The sequence below is a fragment of the Opisthocomus hoazin genome, chromosome 1, assembly GCF_030867145.1.
Source record: "Opisthocomus hoazin isolate bOpiHoa1 chromosome 1, bOpiHoa1.hap1, whole genome shotgun sequence".
Lineage (NCBI taxonomy): Eukaryota > Metazoa > Chordata > Aves > Opisthocomiformes > Opisthocomidae > Opisthocomus > Opisthocomus hoazin.
In genome coordinates, this window is record NC_134414.1 from 136,256,213 (window position 1) to 136,274,997 (window position 18,785).

Below are 18,785 nucleotides of genomic sequence, written 5' to 3' on the forward strand. Positions count from 1 at the left end.
TGGTCAACTCTATTCACCACCTTTTAAGGACGAAAGTCCCCTTGCGGTCAACCCTAGGGCAAAGCTCCTCAGAATTTTGTTCACATGCTCATCAGGGTCCATAGAAGTGTTTTGTGTCCTTGTACCTACGCCACAGTTCAAACTGCACCCAGAGACATTAGGAGCGCACTAGCTCACCTCCCACTTGCTGCTTTAGGTGTTAGTAAATTAACCTGCTACTGCTTGAAGAGCATTGCAAACCTGTGTTCCAGCAGCAGCACGCCACACAGGGTGTGCATCGCCTCCTTGCAGTCTGCCAGGTGCCATCAACCCCTGGTTTTAAGGCATAGATACAAGTCTGCTCAAAAGACAACCACGCTGCCTGTTGGTATTCCTGCTCTCCCTAGCTTTTGCTGCAATCCTGCTCCTGGAAGCCAGTCCTCATAACTCTGCCTGCGGAGCTGCATATGAAGTTGGTGTTTGGGAACTGACAAGGGCTCTTTCAACTCACATGACTGCTTTCACACTGTAATATATTAGAGAGCATTGCCAACAGTTGTGTTGTCCCAAAACCTGGGGTTCATTTACCTGGTGTAAAAACATCTCCTGCAGGCACTGCTTCCGTACATTGAAGCTAGTATAAAGAAGAGTCAGGACCAAGGAATCATTTGGCAAGTGTCTTGTGAGCACAAGTACTTAGCAGCAGCTTCCACTCACTGTGAGTTTCTGGTATTTGCAACAATCAGGTCTCAGCATCAGCATGAGCTGGGACTCCGGGGTGACAAGAGGGCAGGCTCGCTTCCTGGAACACAGTCAGCATTTCCTGGACTCTAGTCATACATGAGCTAGAAGTAACCATTTGCATCTCAAGTAAGCTTCTACTCTTTGCTGTTGAAAACTGCCTATTTTTGTATTCACTGCAAAATAAGATTGAACACAATTTTTTTCACAGAAAAAATGTTTAATCTTTAGTTATTATGCAGGAGACAATTGGAGAGAAGTACATGGGCAATGGTGCTGCAAATGCTGTCACCAAAACTGGCAGGAAGTCAGGTCAATTTATTCTCCCAAGTGGCTGGTTTCACATCCCTATGGAAAAAAAAATATCTACCCATGGTAAAAACCAACGAAACAACAATACCAACAAAAAAAGCCCCAGGCTTCACTCTTGTTTTGTGAACTGCAAAGTCTGTACTTCGACCACTGGATGGAAGTTTCTCATGCACAGTAGACACTGTGTGAAGTGAGTGGGTGAAAGCAGGCAGTGAGACACTGTAGAGTCTGTAGCAGTTGGTCTTATGTCAACCTGCTATGTAAATGGGTTTTACTACTTCTGATAAAGCTCCACAATTCCATTAATATGCTGAAGTCTACCTGCAACTGTGGTGGAAACTTGTTAAAAAGTTATTGAGAAGTAGACAGCAGCATCCTGATAAACCCATTTAAGGTGCAGTGGAGAAGGACACTTGGCTCAGGAGCTATGACTTAAAAAATATATGTAAGTGTTCAAGGGCAGGTTGGCTGGGGCTTAGAGTAACCTGGTCTAGTGGAAGGTGTACCTGCCCATGGCAGGGGGATTGGAACTGGATGATCTTTAAGGTCCCTTCCAACCCAAACCATTCTATGTTTCTATGATATATAAAAGAAATCACTTCAAGTTAAAGATTATTTTGGGGATCAATTACTGACTTTCAAGGTTAAACAAAAAGTGCAGGTATACATTATAAAAAGATATGGCAAATAATTTTACAGCTTAACAAGTTTTTTATAATAAATTATGAACAAATATTTACAGACAGCTGTAGAGGTAAGGTGGTCTTGCTCTAACAAAATGTCCTGTTGAAACTCCTGCAGAGCAGCTGCAAGCACAGGTGACAGGCTGGCTGAGAGCTCGTGGGTCAGGTTCCCAGGAAAGCCAGCAGGAATGATGACATGGTTTGAGCATGCTACAAGCCACCAGATCAGGGTAAGGAAGGAGGTAACGGCTTCTATCTAAACAGCTCAAGGAAGTCTCTGACTGACAGACTCTAGCACATATGGAGGAACTTCTGACATCTGCTGGAAAGACAACACTACAGTTCAAGCAGTCAGGAAGATTTCTGGCCAGCATCAGGGACAATTCCTTCACACAGCCTACCAGATGCACCAACAAGGGCTGATGTGCAGAGGACATGGTCATGAATGGCTGGCTTGGCTGCAGTGACCAAGAAACAGCTCCAGATGCTGAGAGGAGGGAGGAAGCTAAGCATCAGAGTACAGGTTCTGTGCTTTCGGAGAGCAGATTTCTGCTTCTTCAGGAAGATGGTAGGCAAGATCTCATGGGAGACAGTTCCAAAGAACAAAGGAGCTCAAGAGGGCCATCATGTCTATAAGGAGGACTTTCTCCAAGCATGAGCACAGGCCATCCTGATGGTCAGGAAAACAGACAGATGAATCAGAAGATCAGCTTGGCTGAGCAGCGAGCTCCTGACAGGGCTCCAGTGCAAAAAATGCTTACACTAGGTGTGGAGGCAGGGATAGGCTACAATGGAGGGGTCTGGGAACGCTGCTGCGGCAGGTAAGCATGGTGTCAGGAAAGACAAGGCTCAGCTAAATATAGCCTTGCAATGGACATCATGGGCAACAAGAGCTGTATCTGCTGCTACATTAACTGTAAAGAAATAAAGGAGGAAAATACAGGCCTATTCCTTCATTGGGGGGGGCAGTGATTTAAGGATATTGGACAGAAAAGGCCTAGTTACTTCATGTGTTCCTTGCCTCAGTCTTCATTAACAAGGTCTCACAGACTCAGTGCTTAGTCAAAGAGCTCAAGAAAAACTACCTGAAGTCAGGGATTACTTGAGAAAACTTCATCCACACCAGTCCACGGGACTTGATCAGGTCTATTCAAGGGTGCTATGAGCGCTGGCTGATGTCACTGTGAGTGGTATCACCTTTAAAAGTCATGGAGATTGAGGAAATCACTGACTAGACTAGCAAATTTAAAAAACTAGAAAAGGTGCATCCATTTTTTAAAAGCACCAAAATGTCAACCAGGGATCTACGGGCTGGTCAGTCTCACTTTTATCCCTGGGAGAATCATGGAGCTGGTCCTCTTAGAATGCATTTCTGTGCTCGTGAAGGAGGAATTGGTTGGGTACAGTCAGCGTACATTTAACTAAGCGTAAATCATGCCTAATCAACCCAACTGACTTATGTAATCAGCACAAGACTTGCATGGATGGACCTGCTGAATGGACCTGTTGGAGCAGGTCCAGAGGAGGGTGACAAAAATGATCTGAGGACTGGAGCACCTCTGCTATGAGGAAAGACTGAGAGTTGGGGCTGTTCAGCCTGGAGAAGAGAAGGCTGCAGGGAGACCTTATAGCTTCCAGTACCTGAAGGGGCCTACAAGAAAGATGGGAAAAATGTTTTTAGCAAGGCCTGTTGTAACAGGACAAGGAGTAAAGGCTTTAAACTAAGGGAAGGTAGATTTAGACTAGATGTAACAAAGAAATTTTTTACAATGAGGGTGGTGAAACACTGAAATGCGTTTCCCAGAGAGGTAGTAGAGGCCCCATCCCTAGAAACATTCGAGGCCAGGTTGGACGAGGCTCTGAGCAACCTGGTCTGGTTGAAGATGTCCCTGCTCACTGCAGGGGGATGGGGCTAGATGACATCTAAAGGTCCCTTCCAAGCCAAAGCATTTTGTGATTCTGTAATCACAAAATAACTTGATTTATGGATGACGGGAAAGCAATATTTTTATACCTTGTTGCTAGCAAGGCTTTTGACACCATCTCCCGCAATATTTCTGTATCCAAGTTAGAACATTACAGCTTGAATGGGTGAACTAGATGGACAAGGAATTGGCTGGATAGCCACGTCCAAAGAATTACAGTCATTGGCTCAATGTCCAAGTTGAAACCAGTAACGAGTGGTGTCCCTCAGGGGTCCACACTGGGACCAATACTATTTAATATCTTTATCAATGACACAGATAGTGGGATTGAGGGCAGCCTCAGCAATTTTGCAGCTGACACCAAGTGGAGTGGCGCTGTTAAGACACCTGAGGGAAGGGATGTCATCCAGAGGGACCTTGACAGGCTTGAAAAGTGAGCCCACGTGCACCTTATGAAGTTCAACAAGGCCAAGTGCAAAGTCTGGCACGTGGGTCATGGCAATCCCCAATATCAGTACAGGGTGGGGGATGAATGGAAAATTAGATATGAGCCAGCAATGTGCACTCGCAGCCCAGAAACCCAATTGTATCATGGGCTGCATCCAATGAAGTGTGACCAGCAGGTCAAGGGAGGTGATTATCACCCTCGACTCTGTTCTTGCGAGACTCCACCTGGACTATTGCACCCAGCACAAGAAAGACATAGACCTGTTAGAGTGGGTCCAGAGGAGAGCCATGAAGATGATCAGAGGGCTGGAGCACCTCTCCTATGAAGAAATGCTGAGAGAGTTGGGGTTGTTCAGCCTGGAGAAGACAAGGCTGCGGGGAGACCTTACTGCTGCCTTTCATACATAGAGGGAGGGGTCATAAGAAAGAGAAAGGCTTTTTACCAAGGCCTGTAAGTGACAGAACAAGCCGCAATGGTTTTAACCTGAAAAAGGGTCGATTTAGGCTGGACATAAGGATGACATTTTCTGTGATAAGGGCGGTGAGACACTGGAACAGGTTGCCCAGAGAAGCTGTGCATGCTCCATCATTGGGAGTGTTCAAGGTCAGGTTGGATGGGGCTTTGAGCAACGTGATCTAGTGAAAGATGTCCCTGCCCACGGCAGGGGGGGGCTGGACTAGATAATCTTTAAAGGTCCCTTCCAACCCAAACCATTCTATGATTCTCCAGAGAGGTAAAGGACTGGTTGGATGACTAGGCTCAGATGGTAGTGGCTAACAGGTCATACTCTACCTGGATGGCTGACACAAGTGGAGGACTACAAAGGTCTATGCAGGAACTGGTCCCATTTAACATTTTTATAAATGGTCTGGAGGAGGGGATAAAGTGCAGTCTTGTCAAGTTTGCAGATGACACCAAACTGGGGAGAATCAGTCAACATTCTAAAGGGCTGGGCTGTCAGAGAGACCTAGACAGACTAAAATTTAAAAAGGACAAATGTAAAGCTCTGGGAAAGAGGACCCACTTGCAATAATACAAGCTAGGGTCTGGCAGGCAGGGGAGTGGTTCTGCTGAAGAGCCGCAGAGGAATCTCAGTAAGCAGCAAGCTGAACGTGAGCCAGCAGTGTCCACTGGCAGCAAAGGCAGCCAATAGCATCCTAGCCTGTATTAACAGCAGCTTAGCCAGTAGATGAAGGGTAGTGATTACCCCCTCTACTCAGCACACGTTAGACTACATTTAGAACACTGCATCCAGTTTTGGAACCCTTCAAGAAGGCAGACATCAATAAAATTGGAGCAAGTTCAGCGGAGGGCTACCAAGTTGGTCAGAACACTTGTACTGTGAGGAGAAGCTGAAGGCATTGTACTTGTTCAAGCCTGGAGAAGCATAGGCTTTGGGAGGGTACCTCACAGCAACCCTCCCTTACCTACAAGCTGACCATCACGAAGATGGAGACACGTTCTTCATAGTAGAACCTAGTCAGAGAACAAGAGATAATGGGCGTAAGTTGAAGCAAGAGGGAAGATGGAGAGTTTCTGATCTCCGGTTATCATTGTCAAACCTTTGTGATTCTTTACACATATCAAGTTCAAAATCAGCCAAAATGGCTTTCACCTTTCATAAATCACTAGCATGTTGAAGTCACAAAACACGCTCCATGGCTTGATGTTCTGAAAACATTAATATATGGTATTTTTTTCCTCTTTGATGCTTTTTGAGCTTCAGTATACATATGACCTCAGTTTTCAAGTTTTCTTTCCATTCACAAGCAACCTAAAAATATATCATTATTCTTCAGGAATGGGTAGGTTGACATTCCTTCAGAATAAAGTGAAGCAGAAGCTAAGACACAGAAAAAGAACCCTAAACGTGCAAAATATATCAAAAATTCTAGGGAAAAAAAAACAAACCACTGCTAATAGCAGCAGCTTTGTTCCAGTGCAACAACAAACTGAACTGTAGCTTTATCAAGTCAATCACTATCAGCTGATGATCAGTTTGCCAGTCTTCTGCCAACTCCAGGAGATAGCTATCTTGGAGAATATTTGTCTGAGCATTGAGTTCCTGATGGAGAACTGAGATGAACAAATGCAAACTTCCATCCATCTGAAATTGCTGAAGGAGGAACCATATTTGTTCTGACTGTAAAAAGGTACTGATCCAAAATTGCATAGAAATGTGATTAAAATTTGATTTATCTGCATTCATGCATATGGCTATGACTTTGTTAATCTCTACATATAAAATGTAACAAAAGGCCTTAGCTCTTACATTTTATGTTAGTAGAGCACTGTTTGTTAAAACCAGATACAAAACAATACAAAAGGTTTTGTCGATGATTCAGCCTATTTATCTTCATGTGGTGTCCCTAGAAAAGGAGGCTGTCCCTTCTCAGAAAAGAAAAATAGGCACTGGAAACAGCACAGCTAGTCTTCAAAGCGCTTCTTTATGGATGACTTCAGCTCTGGTGGAAAACCTCCAAGAGAAAAGATAGCAGCTCCTTCACTGTTGAATTCTACCACTTCTCTTCCATTGTTGTTTGGTACACAAAGCAATTATTTGCTTATAGTTTAAGATCTGAAACAAAAGAAAAAGAGAAGAACAGAAGCACATTATTACGTTTTCTCTTCTAGAAATTGAACTAGTTATACAAGACTACTGCAGTCTTTAAATACTAATAAAGTGTGAAGAAAACAATCCAATTACAGCAGCTGCATGACCCGTGGTATCTGACAGGCACTAGCTGTTTTACCCAAATTATCTGTTTATGATTAGACAAGTTCCTCTGCAACTGGGGCAGGTCAAGAACATTTATCACTTACTGCCAGGCACCTACTAAGCAGCTGGTAATCTGTGAGGCTGTTTTGACTCCATGACATTGGATCACATAACGAGGCACTTAAGACACTGCTTTTATGCAAAGGTTAGGGTCTATAATCTTAGTATCAGCTATGCACCGCACATACATGTGATGCTGCTGCTATTTCTTCCATGTAGTAATGCCACGTGCTTTTGGAGTCTTCTCTTTCGAGGACTGCAAATAGAGCTCTTACTTGACAAGCAAGAAAACTGAAGACAAAGGGAAGTTACAGTGCAGGTAGTTAGAATCCAGAAAGTTCAAGACTATGTGCCCAACCTAACTCACTGCATGCAACATGCATCAACCTCTAACCAGGCTGATTTCCAATAAAGCATACAGATTGAGAGGGCAAAACCCCTTTGGAGATACGTAAACGGAGGCCTGTTCTGCCTGGATAGTAAATGCAGCATACAGAACTGATGACTGAGTAAAGGTTCTAACTAATTCATGGAATATGAAACAACTGTTGAGAAACACTGTGTCTTTTCAGCCTGAACTTCACTAATATCCATAAGATGTAGTGTTGATCAACTGTTCTCCCAAACAAAGCAATAATCAGATTTCTCATTCCGTGTGTCAGTCCTCAGGCCCACCAGTCTGTTTATGTAGAAGAGCTTTCCTGCCATCCTTGTAGGTTTAAAAAAACAACAACAAACAACAGGAAAAACACTAATTAAGTAAACTCTGCATTATTTGTGACCAAAGAAAACACAGTTGCACATCTAAGCAATAAAAAACTCCTTCAGTGTCTCTTTCCTTTGAGAAGATGTTCAACAGCACTCATAATTACGGAGGTAGAATTGCAGTTCAGAAATGTACTGACACAAGAACACACCGCCTTACTGACACCTCAGCCACCGTAACCCTCTATCACTTGTTAAGGCATGGAATAAAGTAAAAGTGCAAGCATGAGCAAGAGGTGTGTTATTAATGAACGTACGTAACATTCAATCCCACAGTTTTAAACTGGCTAAATTGGCCAGTCTTCTAAATACTTCCAAAATGAACATGATCCCCTAGCACACATCACACACGCATCAGCCCACCACACACGCACCTCTTCTTTCCTAATGATTCTCAGTCTGTTTTCTACTTGAGCAAAAAGGAGTCAGGGTCACACACAGCCTGGCCCAGCACAGCCACTCCCAGCCTCTGTGTCAGTCTGCACTCTCTCCCAGGACACAGGGAGATTCACCCTCACATACCTTCTTCACTGCAGCTGGGAACGTTCCTCAGGTGCTCTCCGTTTCCACCTTCTGCACCTTGGGTCTCTTCTGCAAGGACAACAGGCAATGCTCAGACAATCCCAAAGCTCACAACACTCCCCTCCTCTGCGGATCAGATGGATCAAGAGTGATCTGACTGAGAGCTGGGCCATTTGTTCGGCATCAGTAGTAGCCCTGACCAACATCCCCCACCTCCATGGGGTCATCATACAGCACCTCCCCTCTCTCCTCCATACTTGACTACACACTGTCCTCACGCTCCCTTCCAGACTCTAAAAAGGCCCAGCACAGACGGCACTCAGCGCACATGGTGCCACACATAACTTCATATCAAGAGGCATTAGGCAAAAGTTACAAAGAACAAAGATCACTTCATAGTACAGGCACTTACATCCCTCATTTACGCCATGGTCATCTACATGCTTGGCCAGCAAGCTGCTATTCTCCTCCTCCTTAACGACATCTGAAGAAAGATCAGAAGACAGCTATAGTCCCTTGCTTTGCTCAGCTTCACCGGTACTAGTAACTGTGTAAGAGTGAGTTACTAGCTACAACTCAACATGCTGCCATCAGCTAAGACCAGAAAGCCAACACCTTTCCCACAGGACAGCTCTCCAACACAGAACAGACACTCGTCTATCTCAGTTGCACCATGGTCAACCGCACACTTGGACGTCAGGTGCTGTTCTGCATGGCAAAGAGTTCTGAAAAGAGATCACATGAGAGCTACAGTCCTCCTGAGTGTATCTCACTGCTTAACTTCACAGTGGTATGCCATTGCTGAGAGATGAGTCACCAGCTACAATTCATACAACACACAGGATCCCTCAGGGAGGGAGCCCAGGAGGTCTCTAACCTAACATCCTCCTCAATGAAAGGTCAACGTTCAGGTCTAGACAGGTTGCTCAGGACTTTCTCCAGTCAGGTCTTAAAAACCTCCAAGGGTAGAAACTCCACAATGACTCCACACAGCCTGTCCTAGTGATTAGTTATGCTTAGAGGCAGAAACCTTTTTCCTCATCTCCACATGGAATCTCCCCTGCTTCAATTTAGGACCATCACTTTGGTATCCTACTAATTCACCTCAGTAAACAGCCTGGCTCAGCCTTGTTATCAATATCCCTGTAGGTACTGGCAGCTATGTTAGGTACCCTGAAAGCCTGCTCTTCTCCGGGGTTGAACAAACCCAGTTTCTTCAGCTTATCCTCAGGGGAATTGTGCTCCAGCCCCTGACCATGTTGATGGCACTCTGCTGAACTTGCTCAAATTTCTCAGCACTTTTCCAGCACTGGGTGGGCCACAAACTAGATGTAAAACTCTACATGTCATCTAACCAGTGCCAAGTAATGGAAAATAACCACTTTCTTCAATCCACTGGCTTAAGCACTCCTTAAAACAGCTTAGGATGCTATCAGCCTGCTTTGCTGCCAGGGAGCACTGTTGACCCATAGTATACTCTCCATAAGGACTACCAGGCACCTTTCAGCAGAGCTGCTCCCCTGCCAGCAAGTCCCCAGCTGCACGAGTGCAGGCTTTTGGTGCATCCAGGTGCAGGACCCTGCATGGCCCCTGAACACTTTCATGAGGTTCACACAGGCCTCTACCCCTCCAGCTCCCTCTGAATGACAGTCCTGCTCTCATACTGATCAACTGCTCTCCACATTTTTCTATCATCTATAAACTAATGACACTGTTTTCTCTCCCTTGTCCAGGTCACCAAAAAAAGAGACCTCCGCAGTACTCCACTTGCCACCAGCATCCATGCTGAGTGCAAACTGCTAACCGCTACCTGCAAGCTTGACAATCTAGCAAGTTTTCTACCCATGTAGACAGACATTCATCCAGACTAGGACACCCCAACACTCAGGACTCCAACAATGCTGAAGGACACTGCATAAAAAGCCTTGCTAAAGTCAAGGTATATGATACCCATTGCTCTCCCTTCATCTGCAGTTCAAGTCATTTCATCCAAAAAAGGTTGTCAACTTGGTCAACAGTGATTTATTCTTACTCCCAGTCACCATCTTTCTTCTGTGACCAGAAACATGTACCAAGAAGACTTGCCCCATGACTCTCCCATGGATGAAATTGAGCCTGACTGACCTGTAGTTCTACAGATGGACATGTTAGCGTTTCTGGAAGATAGCTGCAATGTTTCCCTTCTTCCAGTTGTCACAGATCTTCCCCAATACAACTTTTGAAGGTCACAAAAAACATCCTTGCAATGACATCTGCCAGCTCCTGTACCAACCCTTGTATCAGATACTATGGCCTGGCTTGGGCCAAGGTTTCTCCAGAAATCCCTGATCTGACCCTTTTCCACTACTAGCAGATCCTCTCCTCCCTGAACCTTGCCTCTAGGCAAAAACGCCAGAGACACAGGGAGATTCACCCTCACATACCTTCTTCACTGCAGCTAGGAACGTTCCTCAGGTGCTCTCCATTTCCACCTTCTGCACCTTGGGTCTCTTCTGCAAGGACAACAGGCAATGCTCAGACAATCCCAGAGCTCACAACACTCCCCTCCTCTGCGGATCAGATGGATCAAGAGTGATCTGACTGAGAGCTGGGCCATTTGCTTGGCTTCGATAGTAACCCTGACCAACATCTCCCACTTCCATGGGGTCATCATACAGCACCTCCCCTCTCTCCTCCATACTTGACTACACACTGTCCTCACGCTCCCTTCCAGACTCTGAAAAGGCCCAGCACGGAAGGCAGTCAGAGCACATGGTGCCACACATAACTTCATATCAAGAGGCATTAGGCAAAAGTTACAATGAACAAAGATCACTTCATAGTACAGGCACTTATCTCCCTCATTTACGCCATGGTCATCTACATGCTTGGCCAGCAAGCTGCTATTCTCCTCCTCCACAACGACATCTGAAGAGAGATCAGAAGACAGCTATAGTCCCCTGTTTTGCTCAGCTTCACGGTACTGGCAATTGCGTAAAGGTGAGTTACTAGCTACAACTCAACATGCTGCCATCAGCTGAGACCAGAAAGCCAACGCTTTTCCCACAGGATGGCTCCCCACCACTGAACACTGAGATTGTCAAGACAGAGGCAAAGGTAGCACTCGGTATCTCAGCCTCATCTGTACCTGATAAGAGAATCAGATAAAGGTTGTTGTTGGAAGCAGCATCTGGAAACCACCTCATCCAGCCCCCCTGCTCAAGCAGACAAACCTAGAGAAGGCTGCCCAGGACCATATCCAGACACCTTTCGATTATCTCCAAGGATGGAGACTCCACAGCCTCTCTGGGCAACGTGTTCCAGTGCTCAGTAACCCTTGCAACAAAAAAGTGTTTCGTGATGTTCCAATAGATCCTCTTATGTTTTAGATGGTGTCCATTGCCTCTTGTCCAATCAGTGGGCACCCACTCAGAAGAGCCTGGCTTCGTCTTCTTCATTTGCTCCCATCAGCTATTCATACACATTGATGAGATCCCCCTGAGCCTTCTCTTCTCCACACTGAACAGTGCCAGCTCTCTCAGCCTTTCCTTATATGAGACATGATATCTCACATGACATGAGACATATATGAGACTGTGATAACACAATGGTTGAGGTTGGAAGGAAACCTTAGAAGTCATCTTGTCCTATGCCACTGCTTAAGGAGGCTGAACTACAGCAGGCTGCCCAGGACCATGTCCAGTCCCTTAATCATCTTCGCAGCCCTTTGCTGGATTCTCTCCAGTAGCTCTGTATCTCCCTTGTACTGGGGAGCCGGGAACAAGACTCCAGGTGTGTCCTCACCAGCACTGAGCAGAAGAGAAGGATCACCTCCCTCACAGAGCTGGCAGCACTCCTCCTAATGCAGCCCGAGATACCGATAGCCTTCTTTGCTGTGAGGGCACATTGTTGGCTCATGTTCATTTTCTTGTCCTCCAAGACCCCCAGGTCCTTTAATGAAAAGCTGCTTTTCCAGCTGATTGGCCCCCAGCATATACTGGTTCATGGGGCTATTCCTCCCCAGGTGCAGGATTTTGCGTTTCCTCTTGTTGGACTGCATGAGGCTCCTGCCAGCTCATTTCTCCAGCCTGTTGAGGTCCCTTTGGATGGCAACACATCCCTTCAGTGTGTCAGCCACTCCTCCCAGAATTGTATCATCAGCAAACTTGCTGAAGGCAAGGCATACTCTGTCCCATCATTCAGATCGTTAATGAAGACGTTAAAGAGGACTGGATCCAGTATTGACCTCTGGGGTACACCACTAGATATTGGTCTCCAACTTGAATTCATACCAGTGATTACAATCCTTGGATCTCGGCCATTCAACCAGTTTTGAGTCCACCTCACTGTCTGCTCATCTAGCCTATACTTCATCAGCATCAGATATCACTAGATTAATCCCCTGTTCAGGGGGGCCCCATTTTCCTCATTTATTCTTTTACAGATAACCTAGCAGCAGAGGATGCTCTCACTGTCCTGGTCATCCCACAGTGGTTTCAAGCCTCCCTGAGCCTTGGCTTTCCTGACACCATGCTTACCTGCCGCAGCAGCGTTCCGAAACCCTTCCATTGTAGCCTATCCCTTCCTCCACACCTAGTGTAAGCAATTTTTGCACTGGAGCCCTGTCAGGAGCTCGCTGCTTAGCCAAGCTGATCTTCTGATTCACCTGTCTGTTTTCCTGACCATCAGGATGGCCTGTGCTCATGCTTGGAGAAAGTCCTCCTTATAGGCATGATGGCCCTCCTGAGCTCCTTTGCTCTTTGGAACTGTCTCCCATGAGATCCTGCCTACCATCTTCCTGAAGAAGCAGAAATCTGCTCTCCGAAAGCACAGGACCTGTACACTGATGCTTAGCTTCCTCCCTCCTCTCAGAATCTGGAGCTGTTTCTTGGTCACTGCAGCCATGGCAGCCATTCATGACCATGTCCTCATCCAGTCTTTCTCTGTTAGTGAGCAGCAGACACAGCTGCACATAAACCCTTGTTGGTGCATCTGGTAGGCTGTGTGAAGGAATTGTCCCTGATGCTGGCCAGAAATCTTCCTGACTGCTTGAATTGTTGCCTTGCCTTTCCAGCAGATGTCAGGGAGGCTAAACATAAACAGACACACAGACACACAGAGTACTGTCTTCCACCAGAGACAGTGAAGGACCATCTGACTCCATTTCACAAAGCAGTAATCTCTCCAAACCAAGATTCCTCTTGGCAAAGCTTCCTCTTGGTCACATCAACTCTTGCTCCTCACTGCAGTGCTTCATGTGCACACACTGGGAGACTGGAGGCCCCCTTGCAGATATCTCCCAACAGGCAGCGTTAATCAGAAGACCAGAAGCCAGCACTGCAGCAGGGACTGCCACTTCAACAGTATTCTCATCTCACTCTGGGATTATATTTTTTAATCTATTTTTTTAAACCCAAATGATCTCCAAAACATACGTCCTTCAAGTCCATATCCTCTGCTGGGGTTATTTCCAAGAGTGGTAAAAACACAGGACTCACTCTGCCCTTAACCTTAGCCTGAAAGCTGGTTAACTCTGCTCCTGAAACTTCTGCACAGAGGAGACGCGATCAGGATTTATGGCACAAAATCCCCCCCAATACCTCCATTGAGAAGCATTACACAGAAGTTGCTCGGAGCCTTCAGTTCCAAGGGATCCTGGCCAGTTTGCCCACTGGGTCATCAGCACTGACTGCTCCATAGAACAGGCACTTACCTTCCTGATTTACATCACTGTTAACCATCCGCTTGTCTTTCAGAGCACTGTACTCCTCGTTCAATTCTTTGTCTGAAAAGAGAGCAGAGAAGAGCTACAGCCCTTCAGGAGCACACTCCATTGCTTCTTCCCCACACCAGCACAGGTCATTGTTCTGTGCTCTCCAGAGCTCAGCAGCACACCTTCTCCTCCACAATTATTACGTACTGCTGTGCTATCAGCAGAAGCACTATTTAAAGTTGCTTTGTACAGGCATTTCAGAGAACATCATAGCTTTGCCTACTGTTTCCCATCTGTACAGCAGTGATTGCATGCTGCCTAGGTGCTGCAGGGTGCACTGTGCATAGGTGCACTGACTCCCCTTCCTGGTGTTCCCACTCTATACCTCAACAAAATAATTTTATTTTGTTCATTTAGTGTCCAAACAGACAACCTTTATCAATGGACGTGATTCTCTTGCCTGAACTGCACATTTCCCTCCTTTCTTCCATAAGACAGGCATAAAATAAACCTCCTTCTCCTATATCCATGCCTATGTATGTGGAAATAGTTACACAAGTGATAAGACAATCTGACAGTGCACCACACCTTCGCCATTTCTTCAGATGACGAAAGCTGTCCTACGCCCGTTACAATTCATGCAGGAAGAATAAGTGGCAAAACCCATGGGCTTCTGGGTTCCCTCTTCCTTATTGTCATCAATAGTGATTTTTCCCTTAATCAGGAAAAACTTATGCCTTCTCCAACCCCCTTATTATCAGCTACCTGTGGAAAATGGTGAAAGAGTTAGTGAGTGAATGAATCATCAGTGCGACAGCCTGGGGAAAAAAGACATTCTTTTGCTGACTTGAACCATGATGTTCATATTTCACTATTCCTCTGGAGCAGAGAACTTCTAGAAAAAAATAGAGGTCCCAGAATGTCCCTGAAATTTACACTGGCTGTACTAAGAAAATAAAACTGGGGCTTTGCTTAGCTGCTTGGTGAATGCAGTCAAAATATGTTCCGAGAGCATAAAGCAAGTGGAAGATACTGCACCCAGCAGCAGTGTTTCTCTAAGGAAAGAGGTCTGCTGTATCTCCCAAATTAGTGTTTCGCAAGCTTGTAGGCATCCCATCTCTAAATCAGTGTGTTAAGTCTCAGATCTATTTTCCATCAATACAAGCAAAGCTTTGAAGCCACAGAATTTTATTATCTTAGGTCCTGCTTGAGGGTTTCTTTCCAGCAAAAAGCAAAGATCATGTACACATGACGACATACTGTAAAAATAGCCTTGCACTCTTTTGCATGCAAATAAAAGGTAACATTAGACAAAAGGGTAATTTGCTTATTTACTATAAAAAGGGGTTCCCTCATACATGCTTGGTTCTTCTTTCCACAGATGGTGAAGTGATTTGCCAACAAAGCACACAGCATCATTCTCACCATACCAAGAGGGAAGCTGAAGCCCCAAGAAGGTATTTGCTCGATGCTGTTTAACAAACACAAGGCTCCAGGTCTTTTTAACTTCTCATCTAGTGATCTACCCATCAACATTTACTGTTCCTAAGGCCTTTCTAGGCCAGCGGGGATATGGTAATCTCTATACTGAGAACATGCTAATAAGTTTTGGACTGAAAAAGGCCGTGTGCAAAATTAATTACCCCCTTCATGTTCCCCTGCTTTAGGGCACCATCTAACTTGTTACCTGCTTCAGGCCTTTCATTCTGGTAATCAACATCTTGTGAAGATATAGCTGCAAGCAAACAGAAATTCTTTTTAGAAACGTGTATGGAAGTGGCACAATAGTCTGCAAAATATGCAACTCAGTCTTAAAGCAACAGTTTCATCATAACACTTCTAGCAGATACTCCTCAGAACTAGTACATTTTGCCACTTTATTGAAGCACTCACAATTTCAACTTCCGTCCAGCGATCACTTAAGGTCCCAGACCATAACAAATAGGATCTATACTTCTGCCTACAGCTTTACAAAATCTTTCAGAAGTGGGTTTGTTTAAGGTGATAAAGCTGCACAGATTTCCCATGAGAAACCAGAGACAGCCGAGAAGAGAATCCACATCTTGTTTTACTTCATCTATGTATTGCACTAACACTGTGACTTTCAAGCCTCTTTCGCTTTGCAGACCTTAAAGAATCTCTAATAAAAACATGGGACATTCTAAGGTAGATTTAAGTGCAGTACCAAAAGGGGGGTGGTGGTGGTGGGTTTTTTTTTCTTCCTGTCCTTCTCCTTTTCCACCTTCAAATCCATCCGTAGTGTCTAGATAGTGATCTCTGAACCACAGGCTAGAACCACAGCTTTAACAAATGTGTGAGTATTTCAAAAGAAAAATGAAGTTCTTTATCCAAAATCCTGCTAAAAAGCTCATAAGACTTTGATGTGTGGGGGTGGGGTTTAGGTAGAAAGGAAGGAAAAAAACCCCAAACAAACCCAACAACAAAAAAACCTCAAATCCTGCTTTCATAGTGCTGTCTCCCTACCTGTGGCATATTTTCCAGGCCCATCACCAAGGACCTCATCACGTTTTTTTAACCTCCAAACCCATAAAAACATTAAGAAACTTCAGAAATTAAACTGAAGAACAACTTAAGAAATTAAATTAAACTTACAGAAAATCTCTGTAAAGGTGACACAGTAGTTTGAAACTCAAAAACCTTCCTGCTCCAGCCTTATGCTAACTCCAGCAGCTCGTGTAAGATACCAGACTGAGTCTCTCACATGAAGTCACCATTAGTTCAGCACCAGAACACTTCAACGGGGCACTGAGCGCGTATCTGATAGCGGGAGCTTTGGCCGTTCCCCACTGAAGAGTACTTGGTCTGGTGACCTCCACAACAAAGTATTTTTTAAGAGTCTTCCCCTGCTCTCCCTCTTCTGCTTGACTGCGTAGGGGCTGATTTAGTTTGGTTCGTAAGAATGGACCACAGTGGTCCTGGCCACAAGACGCATACATGCTAAAGCTGGAACACCTCAGCTTCATTCACCCTTGTGAAAGGAGCGCAAACTGAAGGAGCTGTCCCCTGCCATAGCTGCTCACTGTACAGAGCGACTCCCACATCCCAACACACAGACCCAGAAGCCAGAGAACTGAGCAATCTTGCTGCAAATTGAAGAAGTAAAAAAATCACCAAAAAAAACCCCCAAAAAACCATCGCAGGATTAGAACGGACAGCAGAAGCACAAGTGAAGTTCTGGACAGGAAGAGAGGAATGCAGACAGCCCTGAGAATCTGTATTGCCTGCAGAAGTGCATCACGTAAAGAAATCATGGGTGGGCAGCAGACTCGCAACTAGTGGAAAGAGATGAGAAGTTCCTCCACTAACTGTCTCCTTTCCTCAACTGTTACAAGGAGAAGACAGGCCTGCAAAATGGAGTAAGAGTGAATCAAAAGGTGATGTTAACAGAATTTTTCCTGAAACAACTGAAAGGGGTTAGAGAAAGAAAGGGAGACAATTGCAATTTGACCCACAGGATGTAAGCATGCACCAGAATCATGCACCAAAAGCAAGACCAGACCTCTGCATACCAGACTAGCAATGTGCCTGTCTTCACCAGTCCTTGGATAGATTTTCAAGATATGACCAAAGTAAACACCAAGATAAACTAACAGCAAACTCCTGCCGGTCTGATGTGACAATACCTTCAACAGTCATCATTAAATCCACTGTTACACGCACACCATCAATCCCCATCCACTGGAACCACCAACCTTCCAAGTCAAATTCAATGCACAAAGAAAAAGGCTAGCTGCCCAGTTTCCGAGATAGGCCAGCACAAGAAATCTTCACAGGATACACTGGGAACGAGCAATGTATTACATTCATTCTCAGCCCTAAGCGTTTGATACGAACACTGGATTTAGAAAAATAACGAACCAGATTTCTGAAAGAAATCTATATAAAGAGGACAAGCAGGTAAGATTAAAAGAGACAGAAGAAATATTAACCTCGTTTCAGCATGTAAACCAGCCCTAACCAAACAGGTAAAGAGCAAGTTCTCCAGCAGAGAGATGACCGTGTAGCGTGCACTTTTCCAGCCCTCACCCTGAGGACAGCCCTCATTTTCCATTGTCAGAGCAGAATCCAGGCAAACCTCAAGCCACTCACTGTCAGTAATTCTCCCAGCCCCACTAGCACATCCACTAAGTGTAGGTACCTACAGTTATCCAATATTTGACCTCAACTGAGACTCTGAGGCTGCATGTGCACACACTGAAAATCAACTCAAAAGCCTAGACCCTGCAAAAAAAATATAGAGCAGATCAGACTCCTTGCTCCAATGAGCAGCAGATATTTAGAAACATTTATACCCCAAAACAGGTTTCTTAACGCTGAGTTAGGCTGTTCTTGGCTGTCCACAAAGCAAAGCAGCTAATGTTCCCCTGTAACAAAATTTATTTATTTTAGAAAGTATATATTAATGACCAGGAAAAAATAACTACACCCTGTATAACAACTAAGGCCTGAAAGAAAAATTACTCCTTTACCTCTCCAATGAAAGACTATACAGAGAAAAAATTTACAAGCCTAGATCAAATTACAGCAATAGTCTAATTTCCACACATTTTGACACTCTAGCTCTTTTAGCTGAGCCATGCACTAGACTGTTCTTCTGAGCAGCTCTTCCTGTTCCAAGTTTAGTTCCATCTGCACCAAAACAAATAGAATACCTGGAGAAATTACTCAGAAACACAGTTTTGTGCCTTTGGAAATTAGCTGACAACCTCCGTCCACTTCACTGCTCCCACCCCTCCCAATCAAAAAAAATTCACTGAGGACACGCAACTGAATACTTGACTTGGGGAAAGAAGAAAGCATGAAATATTGTTTAGGGGCAAAGACGATCAGTGAGAGATCAACAAAATGGGTCTCCTGAAACAACAAGTCAGAACACCTCTAAGCAAATGTAAAGCAGAGCTTAGCATTTTATGATTCT

The 18,785-nt window shown here is 44.9% G+C and overlaps 1 protein-coding gene across 2 annotated transcripts in view; it reads right to left on the reverse strand.

Annotated features, from left to right (window-relative positions):
* Window positions 1–963: 963 nt before the first annotated feature.
* CD58 (CD58 molecule) overlaps window positions 964–18,785 on the reverse strand; it is a 42,914-nt gene continuing 25,092 nt past the window's right edge. For both annotated transcript variants that reach the window (XM_075437217.1, XM_075437225.1), the window contains exons 5-9: window positions 15,534–15,581; window positions 13,847–13,918; window positions 10,578–10,646; window positions 8,155–8,223; window positions 964–6,666 (exon numbers count right to left, since the gene is read on the reverse strand). In XM_075437217.1, coding sequence (XP_075293332.1) covers window positions 6,653–6,666; window positions 8,155–8,223; window positions 10,578–10,646; window positions 13,847–13,918; window positions 15,534–15,581 — 272 coding nt within the window. In that variant the 3' untranslated portion in view covers window positions 964–6,652. The remainder of the gene's footprint in view (window positions 6,667–8,154; window positions 8,224–10,577; window positions 10,647–13,846; window positions 13,919–15,533; window positions 15,582–18,785) is intronic.